This window comes from Saccopteryx leptura, chromosome 11 (genome assembly GCF_036850995.1).
Source record: "Saccopteryx leptura isolate mSacLep1 chromosome 11, mSacLep1_pri_phased_curated, whole genome shotgun sequence".
Lineage (NCBI taxonomy): Eukaryota > Metazoa > Chordata > Mammalia > Chiroptera > Emballonuridae > Saccopteryx > Saccopteryx leptura.
Window position 1 is genome coordinate 3,498,625 of NC_089513.1, and position 23,618 is coordinate 3,522,242.

Sequence of the window (23,618 nt, forward strand, 5' to 3'; positions counted from 1 at the left end):
ACCTGCAGCTGAGGCTCCATTGGAGCAAAGTTGGCCCGGGCACTGAGGATGGCTCTGTGGCCTCTGCTCCAGGCGCTAGAATGGCTCTGGTTGCAACAGAGCGATGCCCCAGATGGGCAGAGCATTGCCCCCTGGTGGGCATGCCGGGGTGGATCCCAGTTGGGCGCATGCAGGAGTCTGATTGCCTCCCCATTTCCAACCTCAGGAAAAAAAAAAAAAAAAAAGCTTTGGGCAATTTGCATGTCATTGGGTAAAATTCCGATGATCTGAGCGAACAATCAGGATTTATTCTACTGCAGTGAGTTCACATGTGCACAGATGCTGGAGAGAGAGAGCAGGCCTTCACTGATGGGCGGCGGGGAGAAATTGAAATCTGGAGGGTTGATCATTCGACATCCATCACAACAAAGGTGAAGAGGCCTGGGATGACAAAGTACCTCATCTTCACACAAGAAACTCCAAATGGCATGAAGATATAAATATTGGTTATTCTTGTTTCAGAATTTTTCAGAAGCAGGGAAAAAAAAAATCAATGATGGGGAAGCCAGAGGTTAACATGGTCTCACGCCTTTTTTTTTTTTTTTTTTTTTCTGAAGTTGGAAACAGGGAGGCAGTCAGACAGACTACTGCATGCACCTGACCGGGATCCACCTGGCATGCCCACCAGGGGGCGATGCTCTGCCCATCTGGGGCGTTGCTCTTTTGCGACCAGAGCCATTCTAGCGCCTGAGGCAGAGGCCATAGAGCCATCCCCAGCGCCCGGGCCAACTTTGCTCCAATGGAGCCTTGGCTACGGGAGAGGAAGAGAGAGACAGAGAGGAAGGAGAGGGGGAGGCGTAGAGAAGCAGATGGGCGCTTCTCCTGTGTGCCCTGGCCAGGAATCGAACCCGGGACTCCTGCACGCCAGGCCAACGCTGTACCACTGAGCAAACCGGCCAGGGCCCATGGTAATTCCTTTAAAAACAAAACCATGAGGAAATCATAGGAGTCCATAGTGGAGACTAGCAATTTTATTAATGAGACAGAAGGAAGAGGTGGTGCAGGCAAGGGTGGAGTGAGTACCCACAGCCACTGGATGGAGTGATGTGTCACGAGTACTTCTGGGCCTAGAAAGCAAGCTGGGGTGAGTACACCAATCACAGTCAGGGGAGAGACCAATCAGAGAATTGTCCTTGTGCTTGAAAGGCAGAATGAATCCAGTCTTGGGACTACTGCAGCTGAACGTGGGGAGGTCACGTGGGTGAAGGTAGCTGTGAGATTAGAAAAGCATACCACAGGGACATTAAACCATTCCCAATGTCTGAACCTTTAAGGTGTTATGTTATTGGTCCCAATGTCCAAAGATATTTTCAACGGGAGGGAAAACATTATTTTCTGGACCACAATTATCTGCATATCTAGGTTCCATTCCTGCCCAGGGGCCTGGGGGAAGGGCTCTGTCTGAGCTAGAAGGTTCCTGTCATTCATGCAGCTGAGCCATCTCCAGGAAAAAGGCAGCAAATAATTTGGACCCCTCTATGTAGTTCCACCTAATGAAAGAAGTAAAGAACACTGTTATTTCCAGGCAAATGATGGAGAAAAACTAGTCTGCAATGTGTTGGTCAAATAAGTTTTTAAATATGACATATATGTTTGCTTACTTTTGGTGTGGGAGACAAGCTGTAAGCTGGCAAAGTAATTATAGCCTAAAACTAAGCCTTTCCCCACACCCTTGACTGTTGCATGATGGGGAATGGTGCACTCTCATGAGGAATCCCGTTATGCCTCAGATAAGTGACTTTGTATCAGAGACGTCCTTGTTTGTATATTGGATTAAAGGTTTTGATTTCTGCACTATAAAGTGGGGCAGACCGGGAGCTTGCTCTCTCTCAGTTCCTGAGGTTAGCATCAGAGAGAAGAGCAGAGAAAGGCCACATGGAGGGGAGGAGAAGCAGCCAAGATGGCAGAGTGCTGAAGGAGAAGCCAGTTTGTGCAGAGTTTGTGCAGAGAGAAGGAGATGGGGAACAGAGGTGAATAAGATTGGTGAGGTACAAACCTTTGATTCTAGAAAACTCGGATAAGTCAGTGGCTTTGGGAGCCCTGAATGGAAAGGGAAGTGTTTTCCCACTGTGTGTATTTCTTGCCTGCCGGGTGCAAGCTAGGATTAAAGCTAATGGCCCACCAGTTCTTGGCTCTGTTGTTTCATTATCGTCTGTCGGAATCAAATGAGAACCTGCATTGGCCAGGCGGCTGTGATGGTGGCCGTGGCTACTGGCTTTACACAATGTCAAACAGGAAGATGTGAGGACAGAAATTCAAACCAAAGGGTACAGTATGTTGGGAAGGTACCAGTGTGCTCGCCTGGGGTTGGGCAGTGAGGGCTGAGCCCCCACGGGAACCCACCTGTTGATCTTCTCATTCTGAGAGTGTTCTCCGTCATCCATGGCGCCCAGCGGAAGCATCAGCACACTCTTCTGGAGGACGTCCTGGAAGATTTTGGCAACGGGTATGGTTGACCCATCCCGGATCATATCTGGCTCTGTTCCAAACACTGAAACACGGGGAAAGAAGGCATCTGAATAAAGTGTGGACAAGACTACACTCAGCAATCCCCATCACCTCTGATACCTGGGTAAGCCAGCTTCTTGCTGCTGTGCAATGTATGCTCTACCACAGTCAGTAGAGTCCAGGAGAAAACTGTGGTTGCCTTCTGTACAGTGACTTCCTTTTCAAAATATTTTTAAATAAAATGTTTATTTTGAACTAATTTCACACTTACAGAGAAGTTGCAAAAAAATAAAGTAGGGTTTACTTCTTACTCTACTCCTAATATTATCATCTTATATAACTATTGGACAATTGTCAAGACTAGGAAATTGAAGTTGGGACAATATCATTAACTAGACTCCAACCTCATTTGAATCCCACGACCCTTCCCCTTTTTCTACAACAGGACCCAAGGCAGAATCCCACACTGCCTTTTGTCATTGCTTCTCAGTCTCCTCCTCTGTGAGAGTTTCCCAGTCTTCCCTTGTCTTTCATGACCTTGAGCCTCTTGGAGAACACTGAGCATTTGTTTTGTAAAATGTTCCTCCATTTGGGTGTGTCTGTTTTCTCCTAATGAGAAGGGATCATGCATTTTGGCAAGAGTGCCACAGGTGATGTCCATACTTTGGTGGTGGTTTCATCAATTCAATATTAGTAAAGTGGGATTTAGGCTTTTTGTTTTTGTTTTTTGTAACCAATATATGTATAAATTGCTATAATTAACTATCATCTGACTGTCTCAATGTTCATACTCCGATTTCAATGCGTCCCATGAAATAGTTTAATGAACATCCTAGGATCTAGAAAGAGATGATTTCAAACCTTTCAGGCCAGTGATGGATGGGGGGAAAAAATAAAAGGAAGAAAGAAATGAGAATATGCCCCATGGTCTTTATCCACAGAGCAAGGTATGAATGTGAGTGATGGCCACAGACTTGATTCGTTAGCACACCAATGGGCCACAGGGGACCCAAGTGTTCCTGCCAGTGTATTTTAGGTCTTTATCGTTGACATTGACAGTTCAATCACACAGCTGGCCTCACATTTACCTGCCTAACTCATCCTCACCCCCAGGCTTTACTGGTAAACTACTGCTACCCTTGCCGGCACTGGGAATGGTGTCCTAGAGAAGTGTGACCCAAGTCTTGGACATGTCGTCTCATTTTTCATGCCCGTGTCCCCTGGATGGAGAACCCCCACAGAGAGTTCGACTTCCCAGCAGGTCTGGACCTCAAATTCCAGCTCTGGGTGTGGCCCAAGGCCTCATCTGTAACACAGTCATCCCTCCTCATCAGTGGTCTCACGTCCCATGGTCTCGGTGGCCCACAATCAACCGCAGTCTGAGGATATGAAATGGAAAGTCCCAGAAGTAAACAATGTCCAGATCATTCCCTTCACTTCCTCTCATCATGTAGGCATCTTATTACTCCCGCCATCACAAGAAGAGGGAGTGCAGTGTGAGATATTTTGAAAGAGAGAGACCACATGCATGAGAGGGTCCCTCTCAGCAGTTGGCCTATATGAAAAGGGCAGTTTTACCCAAGTTTTAAATGTGTCTGCTTTAACCACTGCCTCCCGGCCCCAGCCGTTGGTCCCACTGCCAAGTGGCAACTCAAAATATCTGAAGTCCAACCTGTTTTGATGGCTCTTTTAGCTGCAAGATACTGAGTATCTTTAATGTTTGCAACCCAGGGGTGTAGTCCCAGCACCATAGAGACGGCCATCTGGTTGGAACTATTTCTCTTGGCGAATATGTACTCAAGATGCTGCCTCACCTGAAAAAAGTCACATTTTCAATTGTAAGAGAAATATTTGAGTTACTCCCTCAGACCATGAATACAGTCTTCCATCAGGAATCATTGAAACCCCCGCCCAACAAATGCAAGGGCTATGATCTGACCTCGGTTCTGCCAGAGGGACGACAACATGCAGCAAGCAGGGTCCCCCGGTGGGAGAAACACTTGCTCTCACCCCCCCTCTAGTCCCCAGCTTCAGCCCCCACCCTGCATCCTGACCACAGTGTCTGCTATTGTATGCTTGTTAGGAATTGGCTAATCACTTGGATGTGATTATGGATCACAGGAATACTAGGAATATTAGGAATGTTGAGTGATCAGAAACACAGCGCAAGCATCATTTCTCAACTGGAACACGCCTTTGTTTGGACCTGTGGGCCCTTCAGGGACGTCCTAGGAGCAGCCCCACATGGAGCTGGGAGAAGGCCAGCTCCTCTGTTTGCCTCTGGCTCCTCTGTTCCAGCTGCCACTGTGGGAATCCCCTCATGAAAAACGCCGTACTCTGAGATATTTCATCCCATTCATCCCTTCAACAAATGCTTATGGGACACACGTCCTGTGGCAAGAACTGTTCTAGGTGCCTGAGCCGGAGCTCTGAGCAGGATGGACAAGGCTAGGCCCTGGGGGGAGGGTGTTGTGAGAAGTGGGGGGAGGGGTGGAAAGAGAAAATGGGGGAGGGCATTTAGAATGTCATTATCTCTTAGAAGACACTGACAGAGGACAGTGGGGTAGAGAGGGCTGGGATGAGGTATTTCTTAAGCTCATTTGCTCAGAGTTAACTGTTGAACTTGAGGTAAACTGATGACAAGTAAATGGTTTAGACCCATAACTCCTTCCAGGTAACATTTTCATTGGAACGGCTCTTGTCAGAGCATGCCTTTCAGACATAGGGGCAAACGACCATCGGCCCTGGAGGGTTCCCGGCTCAGTCCAGCCGAGGGCAGCTAGCTTCTTCAGCTGTGCCTAAAACCAATCTTGCCATTTAATGTGTAAATTTTTTCCATCACTGCAACTCCAAACGGTTATCTATCTGACTACTATAACTGCATAGAATCGAGGAAAGAGGCTTTTACTGAACAAAAACGGTATTGGATGTTTGGCATTTGCTCTAGTTCCTATTGTATTGGGGGGGAATATGGTCCCTCAATGCCAGGAAGGGGGGTGCTCACTAAACTGGGGTCCGCGGCTCTCAGGGAGGTGCTGCCCAGCGAAATGAGGCTGGTCGGTTACCTGTTGTTCCACCATGGAGCTGTTCATGTGAGGGACTAGACGGATAGAGAACTTCCCCACAACCCGGCCAGGGATGACTGTTTTGGTCCCAGGCTCATTGAATGCGCCCTCAACCCCGTGAATGGAGAGAGATGGATATCTCCACAGGTGCATCAGAATTTCCTCCTGAATGGAAATAAAGTGATTTTATTACATACAATAATGAGCGATTAAAGCTAGTCCAGTTGGATTGCTGACATTGCAGTTTCTGTACCTGGGCGCTGTCCATGACAAGTTAATATCCCCCTGCTTAGCTGTATCTGGACTAACAATACAAGTTTCTCCTCAGGACGTGAGGGCCTGTGCCGCTGGCCCCTACCCCGGCCACACCCGTGGATAGCTCCTCGTCACCCGAGTCTGAAGTTTCCACCGAATGGAGAGTGAAGAGGCCCTTTCAGAAACTCAAGGGCAAGGACACATTTCCATCCCCAAGCATCACGGTGATGGCTTGCGTGCCAGATGCATTTTACTTTGCAGAAGGCAGCAGAGGACGCTGCAGACATTGGAGCCAGTTCTCTTTCTAGAGACAGGCCCCCCCAGAGCTCGTCTGAGGAAACAGAGACTCCAGCATAGTAAACCCTCACCCTCTGATCACCGTGACCCTCCCTCTTCTGGCATTTCCCCAGGAAGCAGCAGCTGTGCCCAGATACCACAGCCGGTACCAAAGAGGAGGCGACCCAGAAGGGAAAAGGGGAAGATCTGAGTTTGCCATTAACAACACCCTCAGCTCTGGGTTAACTCACTACCTCAAGGCAGCAATACAGCAATTCAGAGTAGCCCTAAATGTTGTGGTTCTGTCTAGAAAAGGTGGGCTCAGAGGTAGAGCATCGGCCTGGCATGTGGCATGTGGATGTCTGTTTCTCCCCCACTTCCCTTCCCCCTCATATCTCTCTCTCTCTCTCTCTCTCTCTCTCTCTCTCTCTCTCTCTCCCCCTCCCACATCCATGGCTCAATTGGTTTGAGCACATTAGCCCCAGGGAGTTAGGATGGTTCTGTGGAGCCTCTGGCCTCAGGCACTAAAAATAACTCAGTTATTGAGCAGTGGCCCAAGATGGGAAGAGCATCTCCTGGTAAGGGGCTTGCCAGGTGGATCCTGGTTGGGGCACATGCAGGACCCTGTCTCTCTGCCTTTCCTCCTCTCACTTAAAAAAAAAAAAGAATGATTAGGGGCTATAGAGCTGGAATATTTGCAGTCTTCTCACTCTTCAAACAGACAGGAAGCCCAGCTGGCATGGGACTGAGTCTAATGAACTGAGTAGGATTGGCAGGGCTGTGGGGTGAGCGAGTACCCTGTGGATGCAGGCCTAGAGAAAAGTCTGCTTAGTCTAGACCTCAGAGAGGTGGCCGTAAGAGTGAGAATTGGCCTCTGAATGAACAGCTGGTCTCAGTTCTAAGATGTGGAGATTAGCAGCACACAGAAAATCAGGCACTGGGGGGAAAAGTGTCACTTCATGTTGTCATTCCTTTCAGATTATCTGCCCACTCGTGGCCATACCTTGGTGTCAAACAGAAACTTCTTAACCTGACTGCTAGTCCGGTATTCCTCTAGGTCCAGGTCAATGGCCCAGTACATCTTCATTTCCTCTTCCGTGACAGGAGCCACATGGTTGTAGATTCCAGGGATCAGAATGTGACCCGACGAGTCTACGAGGCTACCTACAAGACACACATGAGAAACAAAGGCAGATACATATGGCATATGTGCTGATGTCCCGCCCTGGAGCGGGACCATGGGAGACTCTCTGGGGTGGCAGGAGGCCTGAGACCAGCTCTGGTGGCCGTGGCAGAGCCACTGACCGCAACTCACACCCCAGAGGTCGGCCTCATCAGGGGAAGGAGCCGCTCACCAGGTGGGCTTGGCCTGTGTTAGACCCGTTTCACCATCCATCTTGTCGGTGGAAGGGAGAAAATAGGTATTCACAATAAATCAAATCCGGAATCATTCACCTGCATTGCATTCAAGGTCCCAACTCTGCCTTTTATAGCAGACACATCAAAAACTGTTTAAGAGTTTTATCTTATCCTGAGATAAAAAGTAATGTGTTCATTATAAAAATTTTTAAATATATATGTGTGTGGATATGTGTATCTATCTATCTATACACACATACCTGAGAAACTGAAAATCATCGTTCCTTCTCAAATTCTCTCCCCCTGCACACCATAATGATATAATAAATACTCATCATTAATCAAAAGCATCACTGGGGTCCAGTTTGTGAGATGAGATAGGCATTATGACCACAAGAGCCTCTGCAGTGACTGGCAGGAAGAAGGTCGACTAGTCTGTTATTCGTGAAAGACTTTGGGGATTACTCGGAATGGGAGAAATCATCAAAGAGCTATACAAGAAGCTGGTTCGAGATTGAGTAAATGCTGCTCACTATCTTGGGAAAGTACTCATTGGAGACAAACATACAAGTAAGGTAGCTGAATCCATCCTCACTCCATTTGGGGGCTGTTGTTCAAGGAAAGACACTTCATAAAAACATGCTCCGCATTCTTAACGTGAGCACAACCTGACAATGTCAGAAAATTACTGTGAAGACTCTATTAAAGTCAGCGATTCCTAAGTACATGGTGGAGAAAGACCTGTGACTCTATGCAGCTCTGTCCTTGTGCACAAGAATGTCAGCAGAAACCTGAGGACATGCACTAAAGGGGAACTGAGTGATTCCAACGTTGGTGCTGGGTTTGTGTTGTGTTCTGATTTAGGCAAGGGTGACAGAGGGTGGGCTGCCAATCACCGACAGCCTGTCCCACCCCCTCGCGCCCAACTTGTTTTCTTTTTTTTTTTACTTCAATTATACTACTGGGTTTGTCTCATTAGCTTAATATACAACATATTTTATTGGGCTCAGTGAGGGAAATTCCATAACTCAGGATGGCGGATGGCTGTCAGCGGTCAGCCGGACTGTCTGCAGGTGCAGTGACATGAATGTAGGGGAAGTCCCAGGGGGACCAGGACGGAGCTAGGGAGGTTGCGGTTGAAAACAGTGACATCTTCCCTTCACACTGTGCTGCTTGACACCCTCAACCCTCAACCCGGGCTTTCTCTGATCCTCTCCAAGCGTGGGGACCCCACTCCATGTCACACTACCACCGTCCATGGGGAGTTTTGTAAGGGGGTGGTTCCTTGGATTTAATTATGTCTACACAGAGCCAAGCCACCTGTTGGTCCACTCCTGGGGGGTCACACTGGTTATTTAGCCTTGTGTGGTCAGAGGCGGTCCCCTCATTGGTGGAAGGCTGGGTCTTATGTATTGTTGCATCCCAGCATTCATCCGGTGCCGGGAACATACCAGGTGCCCAACAACTAGGTGTAACACATCAGTGCTCATCAAGCCTCCCGCCATACCTCCTTCTGCACAAAGCGGTGAAAACCATACAGTGGGCGCAATCCAGTACCACTCGGTTATGGATTATTTGATCTGTTTCAAAATTAAAGAAAGTGAAACCCTGTGCTTTTCACTCCATTCGTGATCCTGACCTGACTTTTCCAGGCACAGCAATATACGTTTGTGGGGCGGAGTGGAACTCTACACCTGGGTGAAACCATGGAGTCTAGAGAGACAGGAAGGAGCCACCATGCTTGGGGGGAGGGGCACTGCATCGTAAAACTAGGAAGATGCCGTTCCTGGGGGGGAAAACTATGTTCTAGGAAATAGAGAATTGGCCTTCCCCTCACCACTCCCCACCCCCACATATATTAAGTTGCATGCTTTCTGAAGCCTCCTGGAAACAATTTAAACACTTAAAAGGGAAACGGCTTGTTGTACTCCATCTTCAATTGTCAAGCATGCTGTATAATTGTCTAAAGGTGCCCTTTGTGCCAGGTGAGATAGACCTGGGTATTGTGGAGTCTGAAGCTTACATAACCTGGAAACCTGTTTTTAAAAAGAACACTGAGAGGGAAATATAAAAGTGCAGCGTCCCGGCTAGGACTGAGGAAGGGTCCCTGTAAGAGAGGCCTCTGAACCCAGATCACAAATATTCCTTCATTCCCAAGATGCCACTCCAGCTGCTGGGCAGTCATGATGTAGGCAAGAACCAGAGGGTGGATCAAGGTGAGCTGGCGAGGTATCCAGAAACACACACACACACACTCACACACACACACACACACACCCCTAACTTCTGCTGTGTCCACCAGACCCCCTACAGGAGGTCAGAGCAGGGGCAATGAGCAAGCTCACTGGAGTCTACGTTACACTTGGGGCCATAGCAATGGGGGAAAGGAAGCCACATGGGGCCCATATACCTGGTCCCATCTCTGGGTCCCTCTCTGGAAGTCTCTTGATGCTAGGCTACTGTCCTTGAGCATGGCCAGGTGTGTCACGGTGCCCAGTAAAATAAAAGGGAGCAAATCCGGCAAGAGTTTCAGTCCACAGGAAGAATTAACAAGGACCCAGGCAGTCCGAGGAACACTTAGCCGAGGTGGGACACTGAGAATGTGGCTCCCTTCTTCTCCGTCCCTTCTTCTCCGCCTTTATTCAGAGCTGGCATAGAAGCCCAGGGAGGAGAGACACCCTGGGCCCATGGAACTATATTTCAGTGGGTCGCTTGATGTTTACAAAGTGATGTGAGATAAGACATTACCAAGAAGGGCGACCAGGTCGGCCATGGGCTCATTGAGGATGCCACCGAAGGTTCCTGAGTGAAAATCCTGACCTCTGCATTTCACCTGGAAGACAGGCAAAAAGGGAAGACAGAGGCTAACCATCTCTCACATGGTGGGACACACCCCCCAGCAGTGACTCTTGGGACTCAGGGGAGTCCCCTGACATCATTTCTCCTACTGTCCAGTCACGTGACTTGGAGCATCCATGTCTACTCAACAGAAGATGGAGCCCAACCCCAGGGAGGGCACTGTCACCTCTCCGAGTCCACCTGAGGTGGGCAGCTGCCCTTAACCCCTGCCGGGAGGCGGAGGGTCTCACCCTGTCTGCTCCCTGAGCTCTTGTTCTCAACCCTCCTCCCGCGGGGCTTCCCTGCCACCCCCTCAGGGCTCACCAATGCCCTTATCAGGACTCTTGATACTACGGTCCCATCTCGTCCTCCTTTGCACGAACAAGTTTCCTGAGCAATGTTTCTATAAGGACCGTGGCAGCTCCCTTCCCCCTCTCACGCCCTCATTCTATCTTGCAGTGTCTGTGTCCCAGGGCCGGACACCCTGGGGAGCAGGGCCTTGTACTCCCAAACCCCGCTCCCACCCGAGACTCAGCGGCAGACAGTCCGTCTGCCCAACAGAAGGCACACTGCTCCCCCAGTGCCCGGGGACACAGAGAGCTACCTCTGTCCTCTCCCACAGGCTTCCCGCAGGGCACGGATAGTTAGTGCGCACACTGCTGTGTGAGAGAACAGACCAAAGTGGCTGAAGAGCCCACGACTTCCCAGGAGGGACTTCCCGCTCTGAATCTGCATCCTGTCAGTCGCAGTCTGTCTGCATTGGTAGAAAAGGGGGAGGAAGCGGACTAGACGTGACAGTCAGTGATCACAATCCTGGGGGACAGAGGCGGGGGTCACTGTGCTCACTTCGGAGGGAAGGAGCCTCTCGGGCTGTCCGGACATCATTGAGCCAGAACTGGGCTGCAGGCTGGGCAAGGCTGGCCCCCTCGTCGCCCATCCCAGGCATGCAGCAGGCACTGTGGCTCAGGGCTCGTCCGGACACAGCACCCCAGCACTCATAGGTGGCTCCCTACCCGGGGCTGCAGCTCCTGCCCTCAGATTCCAGAGCTGTAGTTCCTAAACCTCTTAGCTTGCGAGTCACAAGCCCTCTGAACTCTGCCTGCAGAAAAATGCACAAAGCACATCCACTCACAGTGTGGGGGGCTTCATGACCTTCCACATCCTAAGACCTACCTGGTCCCTCAGGCTTGCACCCAGGGAGAACTCTGCTCTCACAAGGGCTTTGTCTCAGCCCCTCTACAGCCCCAGGGGGGCCCCCTGCCTGCACTGCCGCTGCCAAGTGGGGTCGGTGGATACCTCCACGGTGAAATAGCTGTTGCCTCGTGTTCCGTAAACGAGTGCTGGCCTCCTCTGGCTGAGCCACAGGTTGTCTGAAATGATGATGTAGTCCACCCCAGAAAAGAACCGGTCCTTTTCTCTCCTGATGAGTTCCTCCAGGGCCACAGAACCAGCTTCTTCCATCCCTTCGATGACGAACTTGACGTTCACGGGGAGATCCTGAATGAACAAGGTCACGAGGGAACACACCGGCCCGTCAGAATGGGGTGCAGCTCTCCCACTCACCTCTCAAGGTCCAGGATTTGTGTCTATTTCACAAAAAAATCCAGTAAATTATCACATGCGCGCGGGGTGTGGACTACTCACATTCCCAACGTCTCTGTTCAGGGAGGAGCTTTCATGAAGGCTGTGAAGGGGAATTCAAGGTAACGCCTTGAACTGTATACATTCCAGCGTGACCTACCAATTTAATGCTGATAACGGGTTTGGGGAAGGAATTCCTAAAAAAGGGAACAGGCACACCACAACGTTCTGTGGGGACAGACGCACTGTCTTCCTTCTCCCCAAAAGAAAATCCTCAGGAAAAGTGACTCAATTATACATCTCTTTTCTGTCCTCATAATTCTGAGCATGATAAATGAGGATTCTTTCCTTGGTAAGACTGTCTAATGTTTAAGCCTCAGGGTAATTTTTATTTTAAGTATCTGTTATTTTTCAACGAGGAGTTCAACCTGCCTTTTAACTTATTCAGGGGCTTTGATCATGCAGCAGGATGAAACTTGAGTTTTTCTCCAGTTAATAGGAGGGCACGGCACAGCACCTTTTAAGATTTTTACAACGTGCCTTTTCCCCTCATTTGGTTTTGATCTTATTGTGTCTCTATAATTTATAACCTCCTATCTCTGAGAGCCACATGACGAGGAGAGGTCAAAGTCTCCTCCCCAAGCAGACGGCGCACATAGGAGACTCTAAACGTGATTCTGTGCAGACAAGTGACGGCACAAACATACTAATTAGTTCTAATGAGAGGGATCCACTCGCCAAAGATTAACAAAGGCAGGATGAGCAGGAGATTATGTAATAGAAAGTGCGACCTTCGGTCATTCCGTCGGTGAAGGGCGTGTGGGAATAAAGATGTGTTCAAATGTATCGCTTGCGTGCATTGCTCCGTGTCTTAGGGAGGCACGCCACAGTTTGGAAGTCTTAATACTCGAGAGTTTTCTGGCTTAATAAAATGGGATTAATAAAATACACACCGATGGCTACAAAGTGTTGGAGGAGGATGACAGACCAGCAGGCAGGCCTGGGTTTTGGTCTCTGCCCTGTCCCTTGTCACCCAAGGGACCTGGACAAGCCATCTTACCACTGGGCAGCTCACCTGTCTCTGTGCCATGTGGACACTGATACCTGCTCTGGCTCTTGGTGTGACAATCGGGTTGGATGACGCACATTTAGTGATCTGTGCCCGAGACAGGAAGGGAGACTGGGAGGGCAGGAGGCGGCAGGGCGCAGGGAAGAAGGGACCAGCGCTCACGGCACCTACATCAAAGGCCCCGGAGTGTCCCGACTGTATCACTTTATTTTATTTTATTTATTTTTTGTGTGTGTGTTACTTTATTTAATCCATTCGGTGTCCAAGGCCCCGGAGCACTCTGACTGTGTTACTGCATTCAATCCACTCGGTGCCTGAGGTAGAATGAGCCTTCCCAGCTCACAGCTGAGGACAGAGATGCTTACAGAGAAGTAACTGACTTGTGCAAGGGCCGTGAAAGTATTTCTTATGTTCTGTTTGTAATCATGTAAGTTGCAGAGTTGAAATTTAAAAGCAAAGCAGATTTTGGCCTTTATATTTAGTACTTCTCTTCTCTAAAAAAAAATTTAAAAATTATTTATTTTAGCAAGAGAGAGAGAGACAAGAACGTCAGTCTATTCCTGCATGTGCCCTGACCGGGGATCGAACAGGCAACCTCTGAACTTTGGAACGATGCTTTAAGCCAGTGGTCCCCAACCTTTTTTGGGCCACGGACCGGTTTAATGTCAGAAAATATTTTCATGGACTGGCCTTTAGGGTGGGACGGATAAGTGTATCACGTGACCGAGACAAGCGTCAAGAGTGAGTTTTAGATGGATATAACAGAGGGAATCTGGTCATTTTTTAAAAATAAAACATCGTTCAGACTTAAATATAAATAAAATGGAAATAATGTAAATTATTTATTCTTTCTCTGCGGACTGGTACCAAATGGCCCATGGACCAGTACTGGTCCATGGCCTGGAGGTTGGGGACCACTGCTTTAAGCAACCAAGCTATCCAGCCAGGGCTATAGGAATTTTCTTATAAATATTGCTCTTCTTCTGTTAAGAAATAAAGGGGAAAAAAAGAAAGAAGGGGAGAATAGAAGGGAGGGAGGAATCAGAGACAGGGAAAGTCTAGGGAGAGAATTAAAGACAGAGAGAAAGGAAGAAAAAGAAGGAGTAAGACCAAGTCCGCCTGACACGTCAGGGCTCACTCAGTGCGAGCACCAGGAATCGGAAGACCACGGTACAGCAGAGGACCCACCAGAACACTGTCCCGACCTCGTCGCCTGTCTTTCTCAGCAAGAAAAAGCCGCTGAGTTGAGAGCAGTTAAACCCCCTCTTCTGCTAATGTTGCAGGAGGAAATAAACTCATGAAAGGGGAGCCCCCCCCCCCCGGCACCCAATGAGATCTCTTCAAGACACCTTAAAGCTGGGCCCAGCCCTGAGGGCAGGATTTGGGAGTGAGGAACACCAGCAAAGCTCTCAGCTTTGGGCCTGGGCCCGGACTGCTCCCAAGAGGCTGAGTAGAGACCAGCACAGAGGAACCCCGGCCTCGAACCTCGTCCCCGAAGTCTGAGTGTTCAAGGGCGCTTGATTCAAGGAAGCCATGCGAGGAAGAAGTGGGCAGGCTGTCTGTTTTTCAGGTTAGCCCCACAAAACCCTTGGAGGGGGGCCAAGCACCAGGCTCTTCCTGTCTAGAGGAATGCTCTGCCTTTCTGGGGCCCTGGCTCCATTGCATCACTAACGAGATGCGCTATTTCTGCATGAAATGGAAGTCGGCTTTCAACTACATGCAGCATCAGCAAGCGGTCACCCAAACCAACGCCCTCATTTCTTTTTCTTTCCTTTTTTTATTCAGTGAGAGGAGGAGAGACAGAAAGACTCTCGCATTCATGAATCCCACATAAATTCCACCCTGAGTGGGATTCATCCAGCAAGCCCACTTGGGAGCGATGCTCTGCCTTTCTGGGGCCCTGGCTCCATTGCTCAGCAACCAAGCTATTTTTGGTACCTGAGGTGGAGGCCATGGAGCCATCCTCAGTGCCTAGGGCCAACTTGCTCATATCAAGCCATCACTGCGGGATGGGAAGGGAAAGAGAAGGGTGAGAAGCAGCAGATGGCTGCTTATCCTGTGTGCCCTGACCAGGAATCAAACCCAGGACATCCACACACTGGGCTGACGCTTTACCACTGAGCCAATGGCCAGGGCCAACACCCTCATTTCTACAGAACAGGATCTGAGGCACAGAGAGAATTAGTCCCCTGCCCAGGGCCGCACAGCTAGACAGACTCCTCCTTCTGGAGTCTGATCACATGCGTCAGAAGAAGGGAAGGGTGGTGTGAGGTGAAACCGTCCTTGTAGAACATCACACAGGACAGCTGAAGACCCAAGCCTTGGCCACCAACACTGTCCTCTGGCGGCCTCAGAGGGAGTCCCTCCTCACAGCATCCCTGCCTTTCTAAGACCCGTTACGGCACACCTACCGAAAACTACATTTCACAAGAATGGAAAGGCACCTAGAAATTCAGACAGCATGTCACACACCAGAGATCTCTATCTTGGTAATTAATAAAGTAGCTAACATATCATTTTTAAGTGTATGTCCATCTCTATTAACAAAATCAAACTCTGTGATAAGACAGAAGGGAAGATTAAAAAGACAAGCTAAAAAAATGGTAAAGGTTAAACAAATAAACAAAAAAGGCAAGTCTTAGCAGAGAGTAGCTTGGCCCCCGGCTCACTGTGGTTTCTACATTTTGGTTTTCAACGTGGTCAGCAGCAGAGGCTAAAGTCACCATATCTGCCCCAGACCAGCTGGGTGGCTTTGAGCATGATCCCTAATCTTCCCAAGCCTCACTCTCCTCATCTGTAAAATGGGTGTGATTGTAAGAACACACGATTCCCAAGACTGTTGGGAAGAGTCAAAGACTTACTTCGGTGGAAAGCTTGAGGCACGGTGAGCGACTCACATACACCGCCAACGCCGCCACCATCCTCATCATCATCACTGTCATCGTCACCATCCTCCCTCCCAAACACCACTGTTTACCTACCTCCTTCAGGGCTCGGAACGTCCTCACGGCATTAATCCATGCCAACACAGGACCTTTGTTGTCTGTTGCTCCTCGTCCATAAAGTTTCCCTTGAAAAATGGAGGAGGAGGGTAGAGGTTTTTTTTTGTTTTGTTTTGTTTTTGTATTTTTCTGAAGCTGGAAACGGGGAGAGACAGTCAGACTCCCGCATGCGCCCGACCGGGATCCACCCGGCACGCCCACCAGGGGCGATGCTCTGCCCACCATGGGGTGATGCTCTGCCCCTCCGAGGGGTCGCTCTGCCGCAACCAGAGCCACTCTAGCGCCTGGGGCAGAGGCCAAGGAGCCATCCCCAGCGCCCGGGCCATCTTTGCTCCAATGGAGCCTTGGCTGCGGGAGGGGAAGAGAGAGACAGAGAGGAAGGGGGGGGGGAGTGGAGAAGCAGATGGGCGCTTCTCCTATGTGCCCTGGCCGGGAATCAAACCTGGGTCCCCCGCATGCCAGGCTGATGCTCTACTGCTGAGCCAACCGGCCAGGGGGTTTTCAGAAAAGCCCAGGGAGCTCTGCCCAGGTGAGTGAGTTAAAAAGAAAGGCGTTTGATGGGTCACTACTGTAACAGTGCTTTCTGTTTCCAGGCACAGATCTATGTCTGACATTGCCAAGTATGACCTCTTGTGTGCAAACGGTTGGGCCCTCAGCTGCTCAGAAAATGTAAGCTCATTTGAAATAGCTGAATAATAATCAGCTATTCCACCCAAGTTCACTGCAAAGGACCTGAGGATCTGGTACAGGACAACATGTAACACAGCCTCTCCTTCTGAGATTCTACAGGTACCTTTCTTCTTCTTTTCTTTATGAGGGAAATTACATTTGGTATTTTTTAGAAAGAAAATGTGTGGCATAGACAACTATTTTCCTCACGACCCAAGGACTCCATCCTGTGGAGTTAATTTGCCCAGGGGCATGAAGGTTTGTAGTTTCTTTCACGAATGAAAGAAGATTGGCCCCATTGGACCACCTTGTCCACCACCAGACTGGCCTTTGTTTCGTTCTGAACAACAACAGGTGAAGACCTGGAGCCAGGGACAGGAGGCACACCGTGAGTCCTCAAGCCCTGTGAGCAAGTCCCCAACCACAGAAGCACCAGCTCCGTGGGTCCGTGTCTCACTGACCGTCCACTTCCGTCAGCGTGTAAGGATCCGTGAGCCACCCGTCGGCCCGCACCGCGGGCTGCACATCCACATGGCCGTAGAAGCACACGGTGGTCTTCTGTGGCTTGTTCCCCAGCTCGGCCAGCACAATGGGAGGTATTGGGAGAGTCTGACCGTCAGGAAGCTGCAGAAGGAAAATGGGTCACATTTTTTTAATAAATGCTGTTTAGTTCTTCCAGAAAATTCAAAGTCATGACATGAGGAGTCCTGTTTCTACCCCTGGGTCCTTGTAGAGCCCACATCACTTTCTAGTCATCCTTGATCCAACTCTGAGATGGGCACCACGAGCCACTTTTAAACCAAACATGGAACATCGTTCTGAAAAGCACTTCCTGAGATGCACACTGACAGTCAACCGAACTGAACGCGCTCTTCAGCAGGAAATCAGACTCCACCCACTGCACCTGGGTGGACACGGTCGGTAAACAAATTGTTCAGTGCTAAACCAGTGCACTGGGCACTCAGATCTGAGGTCGCCATGGTGACCAAGGGGAAGGAACAGACAGCGAGTCTGAGGAGAGGCTGGATCCTTGGAGAAAGCTGTACCGGAACTTCAGGGAGGAGATGGGTGGGGAGACATCTGAAGGTCCAGGGCTGGGCGTGAACAGCACGGAGGCCCTTTCCACAGTAAGCTGATCTTCGCTCACCTCCCCCACACCACCCACCACCCCGAGTCCTGACACGAGGAGAAATCATCACGACAGCCTCATGGGGAGGAGGAGGGATTCTTCCTCCTTCCTGGGAACTGAGAATTTCTTTTCTTTCTTTCTTTTTTTTTTTTTTTTTTTTTTACAGAGACAGACAGAGTCAGAGAGAGGGATAGATAGGGACAGACAGAAACGGAGAGAGATGAGAAGCACCAATCATCAGTTTTTCGTTGCGACACCTTAGTTGTTCATTGATTGCTTTCTCATATGTGCCTTGACCGCGGGCCTTCAGCAGACCCAGTAACCCCTTGCTCAAGCCAGCGACCTTGGACTCAAGCTGGTGAGCTTTTGCTCAAACCAGATGAGCCCGCGCTCAAGCTGGCGACCTCGGGGTCTCGAACCTGGGTCCTTCCGCATCCCAGTCCGATGCTCTATCCACTGCGCCACTGCCTGGTCAAGTAGAACCGAGATTTTTCATCGGGGTGTTCTGTTGAGGATCAGGGAAGACCCTGCCCCACCACCAGCAGGGGAAGGCATAGCTGATCCACAGGGTGGTGGCAGCTCGCTGAGGGGAGGGAGGAGATGCCCCGGCACCTGCTGGAAGCCCGAGTCCACGAGGTCCACGCTGGCCCCCAGGCGCCGGAGCTCGTCTGCGGTCAGGGCCATCATTCTGAAGAGCTCTTGTCTGAGGCGGGGCACGGGTTGAATGGAGTCACTCTCGATGGCCACCCACTCCTTAAGTGTCTGTGGGCAAAGTGACAGGGTGATTAGCATGACACCAGGATGGGAGGCACAGAACCCTCGGTGCCCTTTGTTTGCCCAGAGGGCTGAGCTGGCAAACCAGAATAGTCAGAGGCTACGGGGACACGCTGAGGTGTCAGGGGGACACAGAGGCCAGGGCCAGCTGGGTGGAGGAAGAATGAGACAGGGTGGGTTAGGTGGGAGGTTGCTTCCGGGAAACCTGGGTTTGTGCTCCTGTGGGTCTACCAAGAAGGGCAGGTACCAACCCCACATTTCTGGTTATTGGCAGGGAGTGCGGCTGGCTGGCCACCCCACTCCAGGACTCTTGGTTTCCCACAAGTCCCCCTGGAGGGGGGGACCTCACAGATCATGCTGACTCAACCCCATGGAGGTCTCAGTGGGCTGCAGGGCCCCTCCTGAGCCCCCTCTGCACTTAGATTGTGTGGCCAGCCCCTCCCTGCTCCTCTGGGATCTGGTAGGCAGTTTGACCCAAGGTTTAACCTCGGGACTGGGCAGGCAGACAGCCTTAGTTCCTAACCCTGGCTCCGCCCATTACAGCTGGATGATCTTGAGAATATCCCTCGAGCTTTCTTAGCCTCCGCTTTCTCATCTGTACAAGGAGAGTGATGCCCTCCCACGGCCCATGGCGGGTTCCGTGAGTGGGAGGCTGCAACACACAATAAGAAATATTTACTTTGGTCTGGGCCCCAGTGCTTGACCAGGGCTCCTAAAACTTTCACAACTTCCTGAGTGAAGAAGGTGCCAGGATCACCTTCCGTTCTAATATCTGCTCTCTGCCTCCGGTTCCTACACAGAGCTCCTAACTGCCTTGGAATTTCCTGGGGGACAGCTGCACAGGGGGTTCTCACGGGGCCACTCTGGGCGGGCCTCTGGCTGGCACGCTCACTGGGAAGGCCAAGCTGTGAGTACAAGCCCCCGACCTCCAGAGGGGACAGAGGGCTGGATGTTGAGTTCCTGAGAGACCGTGCCCCTGTGGCGTAGCCTCCATAAACATCCTTGAACTGCTTGTTGTGAGGAAAACCCGCTCTCCTGGGCACAGAAGTGAATGAATTAGCAGAAGACAAGTTTTCCTTTCAGTGAGAACTAAAGAGAGACCAACGTGTGAGACTCGGCTCGGTGCCTGGCGCTGAGGGGCACTCGATCAATGCTGGCACACGTGGAGTTATTAATAGCCACCAGTCACATGCCTGTGTCGGTGCCTGGGTACCTTCTACTGGGATAGAGGTTTGACCAGGCACCACACATGGTAAACGACCTTGGACTCCCCAGTGTATTCTAGTTTGATCTCTATTCTGCTTGTAGCATTTTCGTCTTTACTATAAAGTCTATTTAACCTTACAGAAGATTATGTTTTCATGAAAAGACTAGAAGGTACAGAACACGGGCTCCCAGCTGACCCCTAAGAGGGTTGGGGATATTTGATGAAGTTGCAAAGAGGGCAGTGTTAGCGGAAAGGCCCGGATCTGCACGCCCGTGCTTCCCCCCTAAGTCCAGCCTACATCGGAGACCCCACTCAGGCTCTGAAAATGCAAAAGGTATTAGATCAGGTTAATATTCCTGTGTGAGGAGGGAGTCCATGAAGGTCAAAGCTAGGAACAGCGGCCTGGACACTCAGCTCTTTGCTTTAGCACAAAACACAGAGCTTTCCCAGCTAAATGCCCAGTAATCGTCCCAGCCTCTACTGGTTGATCAGATGACTGTATACTGAACACATGTGCCAGATATGACATGGGGGTTTGGAGTTCAAAGTTCGTGGAACCTCAGGGAGGTGGGGCTATAGTGGTAGCCTGGCCTGAGAGGGGGACAGTGAGATGGGGAAGGAGGAGACTTTCAGGGGAGACTTTGGGTCCAGCACCTTCCTGCCACTACCTGTCCTGCCTCCCTCCCCAGGTCCCCCCTCCCCAACTCCCACCCCATAGATGCCATGTGTGAGATGGGCACAAAGCAAAGGATATTGCACATGCACTGCAAACAAGCAGCTGTGACACTGAACTTGGCAGAACTCTGGACCCAAAGCTGCTGTGGCAGCCAGAAAGTATGGTTCTGGGACGGTGTCCTGGGAAGATGGACTCCAGCCGGGTTTGGTGTGGAGAGAGATTCAGTGAGCGCTCTCCCAGAGGGGTCGTGGGAGATCTGAACATGGTTCAGAGTAAACATGAGCTCAGTGAAGTCCACTGGCCACAGCTCAGCGGACATCCTGGGGTCAAACTTGCCAGAAAGTAAAGAGCACCCCATGCAGGAGGGAGCCCTTAGTTAAATGTAACAAACAGGGACTATATCTAAGTCAATGAGGAGTGAGAGGCATTTTACATGGAAGTAAGTTGTCAGACACAAAGCCCCACATCTCCCAGCCTGGAGCCGTTCACCTAGACACCCAGCGGGCCCTCACGCGAATCTGCCGAGCAGAGCTTCTCCCACCTGCACAAACTCATCCTGATGGAGGTCCATGTACCGGAAGGCCCTCTCGAGCAACGTGGCGGGCGGTGCGGGCGGAGAGGCCATGCCTCCCAACAGCAGCAGCAGGAGAGCGAACAGACAGGACTCCTGGGAGCGAGCGACAGGGAGGAATCACAGTAAGCACAGGGTTTGGACTTCGACCTCTAAGATGCTTCAGGACTGGCTGTTCTCCGACCCAGCCACCTCCGGACACTCAGGCCAGAGTGACTAAAGGTAGCAGAGTGGGAGAGCCATGTTGTGCACTGTCTTTCTTCGAGCGCTTCATTTTCAATGCTAAAGAATTGTGGTGCCCTGGCCAGCTGGCTCAGGAGTAGAATATTGGCCTGGCATGTGGAAGTCCCAGGTTCAATTCCTGGCCAGGGCACCAGGAGAAGCACCCATCTGCTTCTCCACCCTTCCCCTTCTCCTTTCTATCTCTCTCTTCCCTTCCTGTGGCCAAGGCTCCATTAGAGCAAAGTTGGCCCAGGCACTGAGGATGGCTTCATGACCTCTGTCTCAGGTGCTAGAATGGCTCCAGTTGCAACAGAGCAATGCCCCAGATGGGCATCGCCCTCTAGTGGGCATGCTGGATCCCGGTCGGGTGTATGTAGGAGTCTGTCTGCCTCCCCGTTTCTCACTTCAGAAAAATACAAACAACAACAACAACAAAAAGAATTGTGGTAAGACAGAACCGAAGCATTGTAACACAACACACAATGGTGTTAAGGGCAATATTTGTCAGGGACAGAAGTGTAACAGAATTTTAAAAAAAAGTTTATGTGTGACCAACCACTTTATTAGAAAAAAATATTTTGGAAGGACTGTCTAAATCCAGTGCAGTGTTAGTATACTCCTGAAGCTTTTTAGAGTACTCTAAAAAGAAATGCACAAGCCATGCTGTAATAAGTAACATGGAAGGGACTTAAGATAATTTATTCAATAGACACTGTTGGCCACACTCTCCACCTGGGGGACCTGGTCTATGACTTGCTCATCTCCCTTCCCTCCTCTCTGGCCTCTCTGCATCCACCCCTAATGGGTCCCTTCTATCCTCGTCTATAAATGTGGGACTTGCCATGACCCCAGTCCCCACCCTCATCCCTCCTGCTGTATCCTCTTCCTGGTCACCCCCTTCGCCTTGTGGCAGGCCCAGGCTGCGCACAGAGCCGAAAACCAGAGGGTTGGACTTCCACACTCAGATCTAACTCGTTATCTTCATCCCAACCAGCTCTTTCTTGTGGACCTTTGTACATTTTGAAAATAGACTTCATTTTTTTTTTAGAAACATTGTAAGTTTAGGCTGCTTTCTTCTTTGGCATCCAGCTCTGGGCACCAACAGAGCTGAGGTCAGGATGTGTGTCTAGACCATAAAAAACTACTACAAGTCAATAATGTAAGACAAATTAACCCAATTTGAAATGACATCGCTCCAAAGAAAACATACAAATGATCAATTCAGAGTATGAAATGATGCTCAACAACATTAGCCATCAGGGAAATGCAAATCAACAACAATGAGGCACGACTTGCATGGCTAAAATCAAATAATCCGATAACAACAAGTGTGGGCGAGGATGTGGAGAAATCAGAACTCTTATACACAACCGGTGGGAATGCAAAATAGTACAAATGCTTTGGGTACCAGTCCAGAAGTCCTCAAACAATTAAACTTATGCCCTAGCAATTCCACTCATAGGTATGTCCTCAAGAGAGATGAAAACACGTGTCCGCCCAAAACTCTTACATGGATGTGTGCAGCAGCGTTATTCACAAAGGCCACAATCCAGTGTCCATCAGTGGACAGAGGGGTAAGCAAAGTTGGGCGTATACATGCAATGGAATATTACTCAGCCATAAAAAAGAAATGAAGGTCTGCTACATGTCACAACATGAATAAATCCCGGAAACATTATGCTGAGTGAAAGAGACCAGACAGAAGAGACTGCACACGGCATCCGTCCCATTATATGAAGTGTCCAGAATAGCTAAATCCTGGGAGAGGAAAGTAGATTGACGGTTGCCTCGGGCTGGCAGAATCGGGTGGTGGGGGGAAATGGGAAGTGACTGATAGTCATGAGAAGGGGGCTTCTTTCTGGGGCGATGGAAAGTTCTAAAGTTGATGTCAGAGATGATTGTGCAGTTCTGAATATACGAAAGCCCGTGGAATTGCGCACTTTAAATGGGTGAAGCGTAAGGTACGTGACTTATGTGGCAGTACAATGACAAAAATGATAATCATAATTATAAACACTCGTTCTACAAGATTAGCAGATTATTGAGAATGAGAAACGTCTACACAGGAAGCTGAGAGGTGGGTAAATTCCAGGTAGCAGGGAGCCTGCTCATTCCCGAGCGGGTTAGGATCACGTGGGCCAGTAGATGGCGGCAGCGAGCCGCTCCTGAGCCTCCTCTGGGCGCGCGGACTGGCGAGAGGCTGGTCCAGCTGCGCTCCGGATGTGGAGCCCAGCTGCTGGGGCGGAGCCAAGCCCCAGGGACTGCGGATGCATCAGGACAGGACTTCTGGGCGTCAGGACAGTAAGGACTCCTGGGCCGACAGCAGCAGGTCAAGAAACTCCCGGCATCCGGAAAAGCTTTTGGGAATGGAGGCGGCTATTTTTTTTAATTTTTTTGCAGCTGGTCCATCTAAATTAATATTTGAACTTATTTTTTCT

General features: G+C 50.2%; 1 protein-coding gene across 1 annotated transcript in view; it reads right to left on the reverse strand.

The window, feature by feature from the left end:
* Positions 1-969: 969 nt before the first annotated feature.
* The window catches only part of CNDP1 (carnosine dipeptidase 1), a 30,655-nt gene continuing 8,006 nt past the window's right edge, over positions 970-23,618 (reverse strand). Inside the window, exons 2-12 of the mRNA XM_066353242.1 lie at positions 20,929-21,054; positions 18,343-18,492; positions 17,063-17,225; positions 15,912-16,000; positions 11,577-11,777; positions 10,191-10,275; positions 7,087-7,247; positions 5,553-5,717; positions 4,160-4,301; positions 2,383-2,530; positions 970-1,529 (exon numbers count right to left, since the gene is read on the reverse strand). Coding sequence (XP_066209339.1) covers positions 1,460-1,529; positions 2,383-2,530; positions 4,160-4,301; positions 5,553-5,717; positions 7,087-7,247; positions 10,191-10,275; positions 11,577-11,777; positions 15,912-16,000; positions 17,063-17,225; positions 18,343-18,492; positions 20,929-21,054 — 1,500 coding nt within the window. The 3' untranslated portion in view covers positions 970-1,459. The remainder of the gene's footprint in view (positions 1,530-2,382; positions 2,531-4,159; positions 4,302-5,552; positions 5,718-7,086; positions 7,248-10,190; positions 10,276-11,576; positions 11,778-15,911; positions 16,001-17,062; positions 17,226-18,342; positions 18,493-20,928; positions 21,055-23,618) is intronic.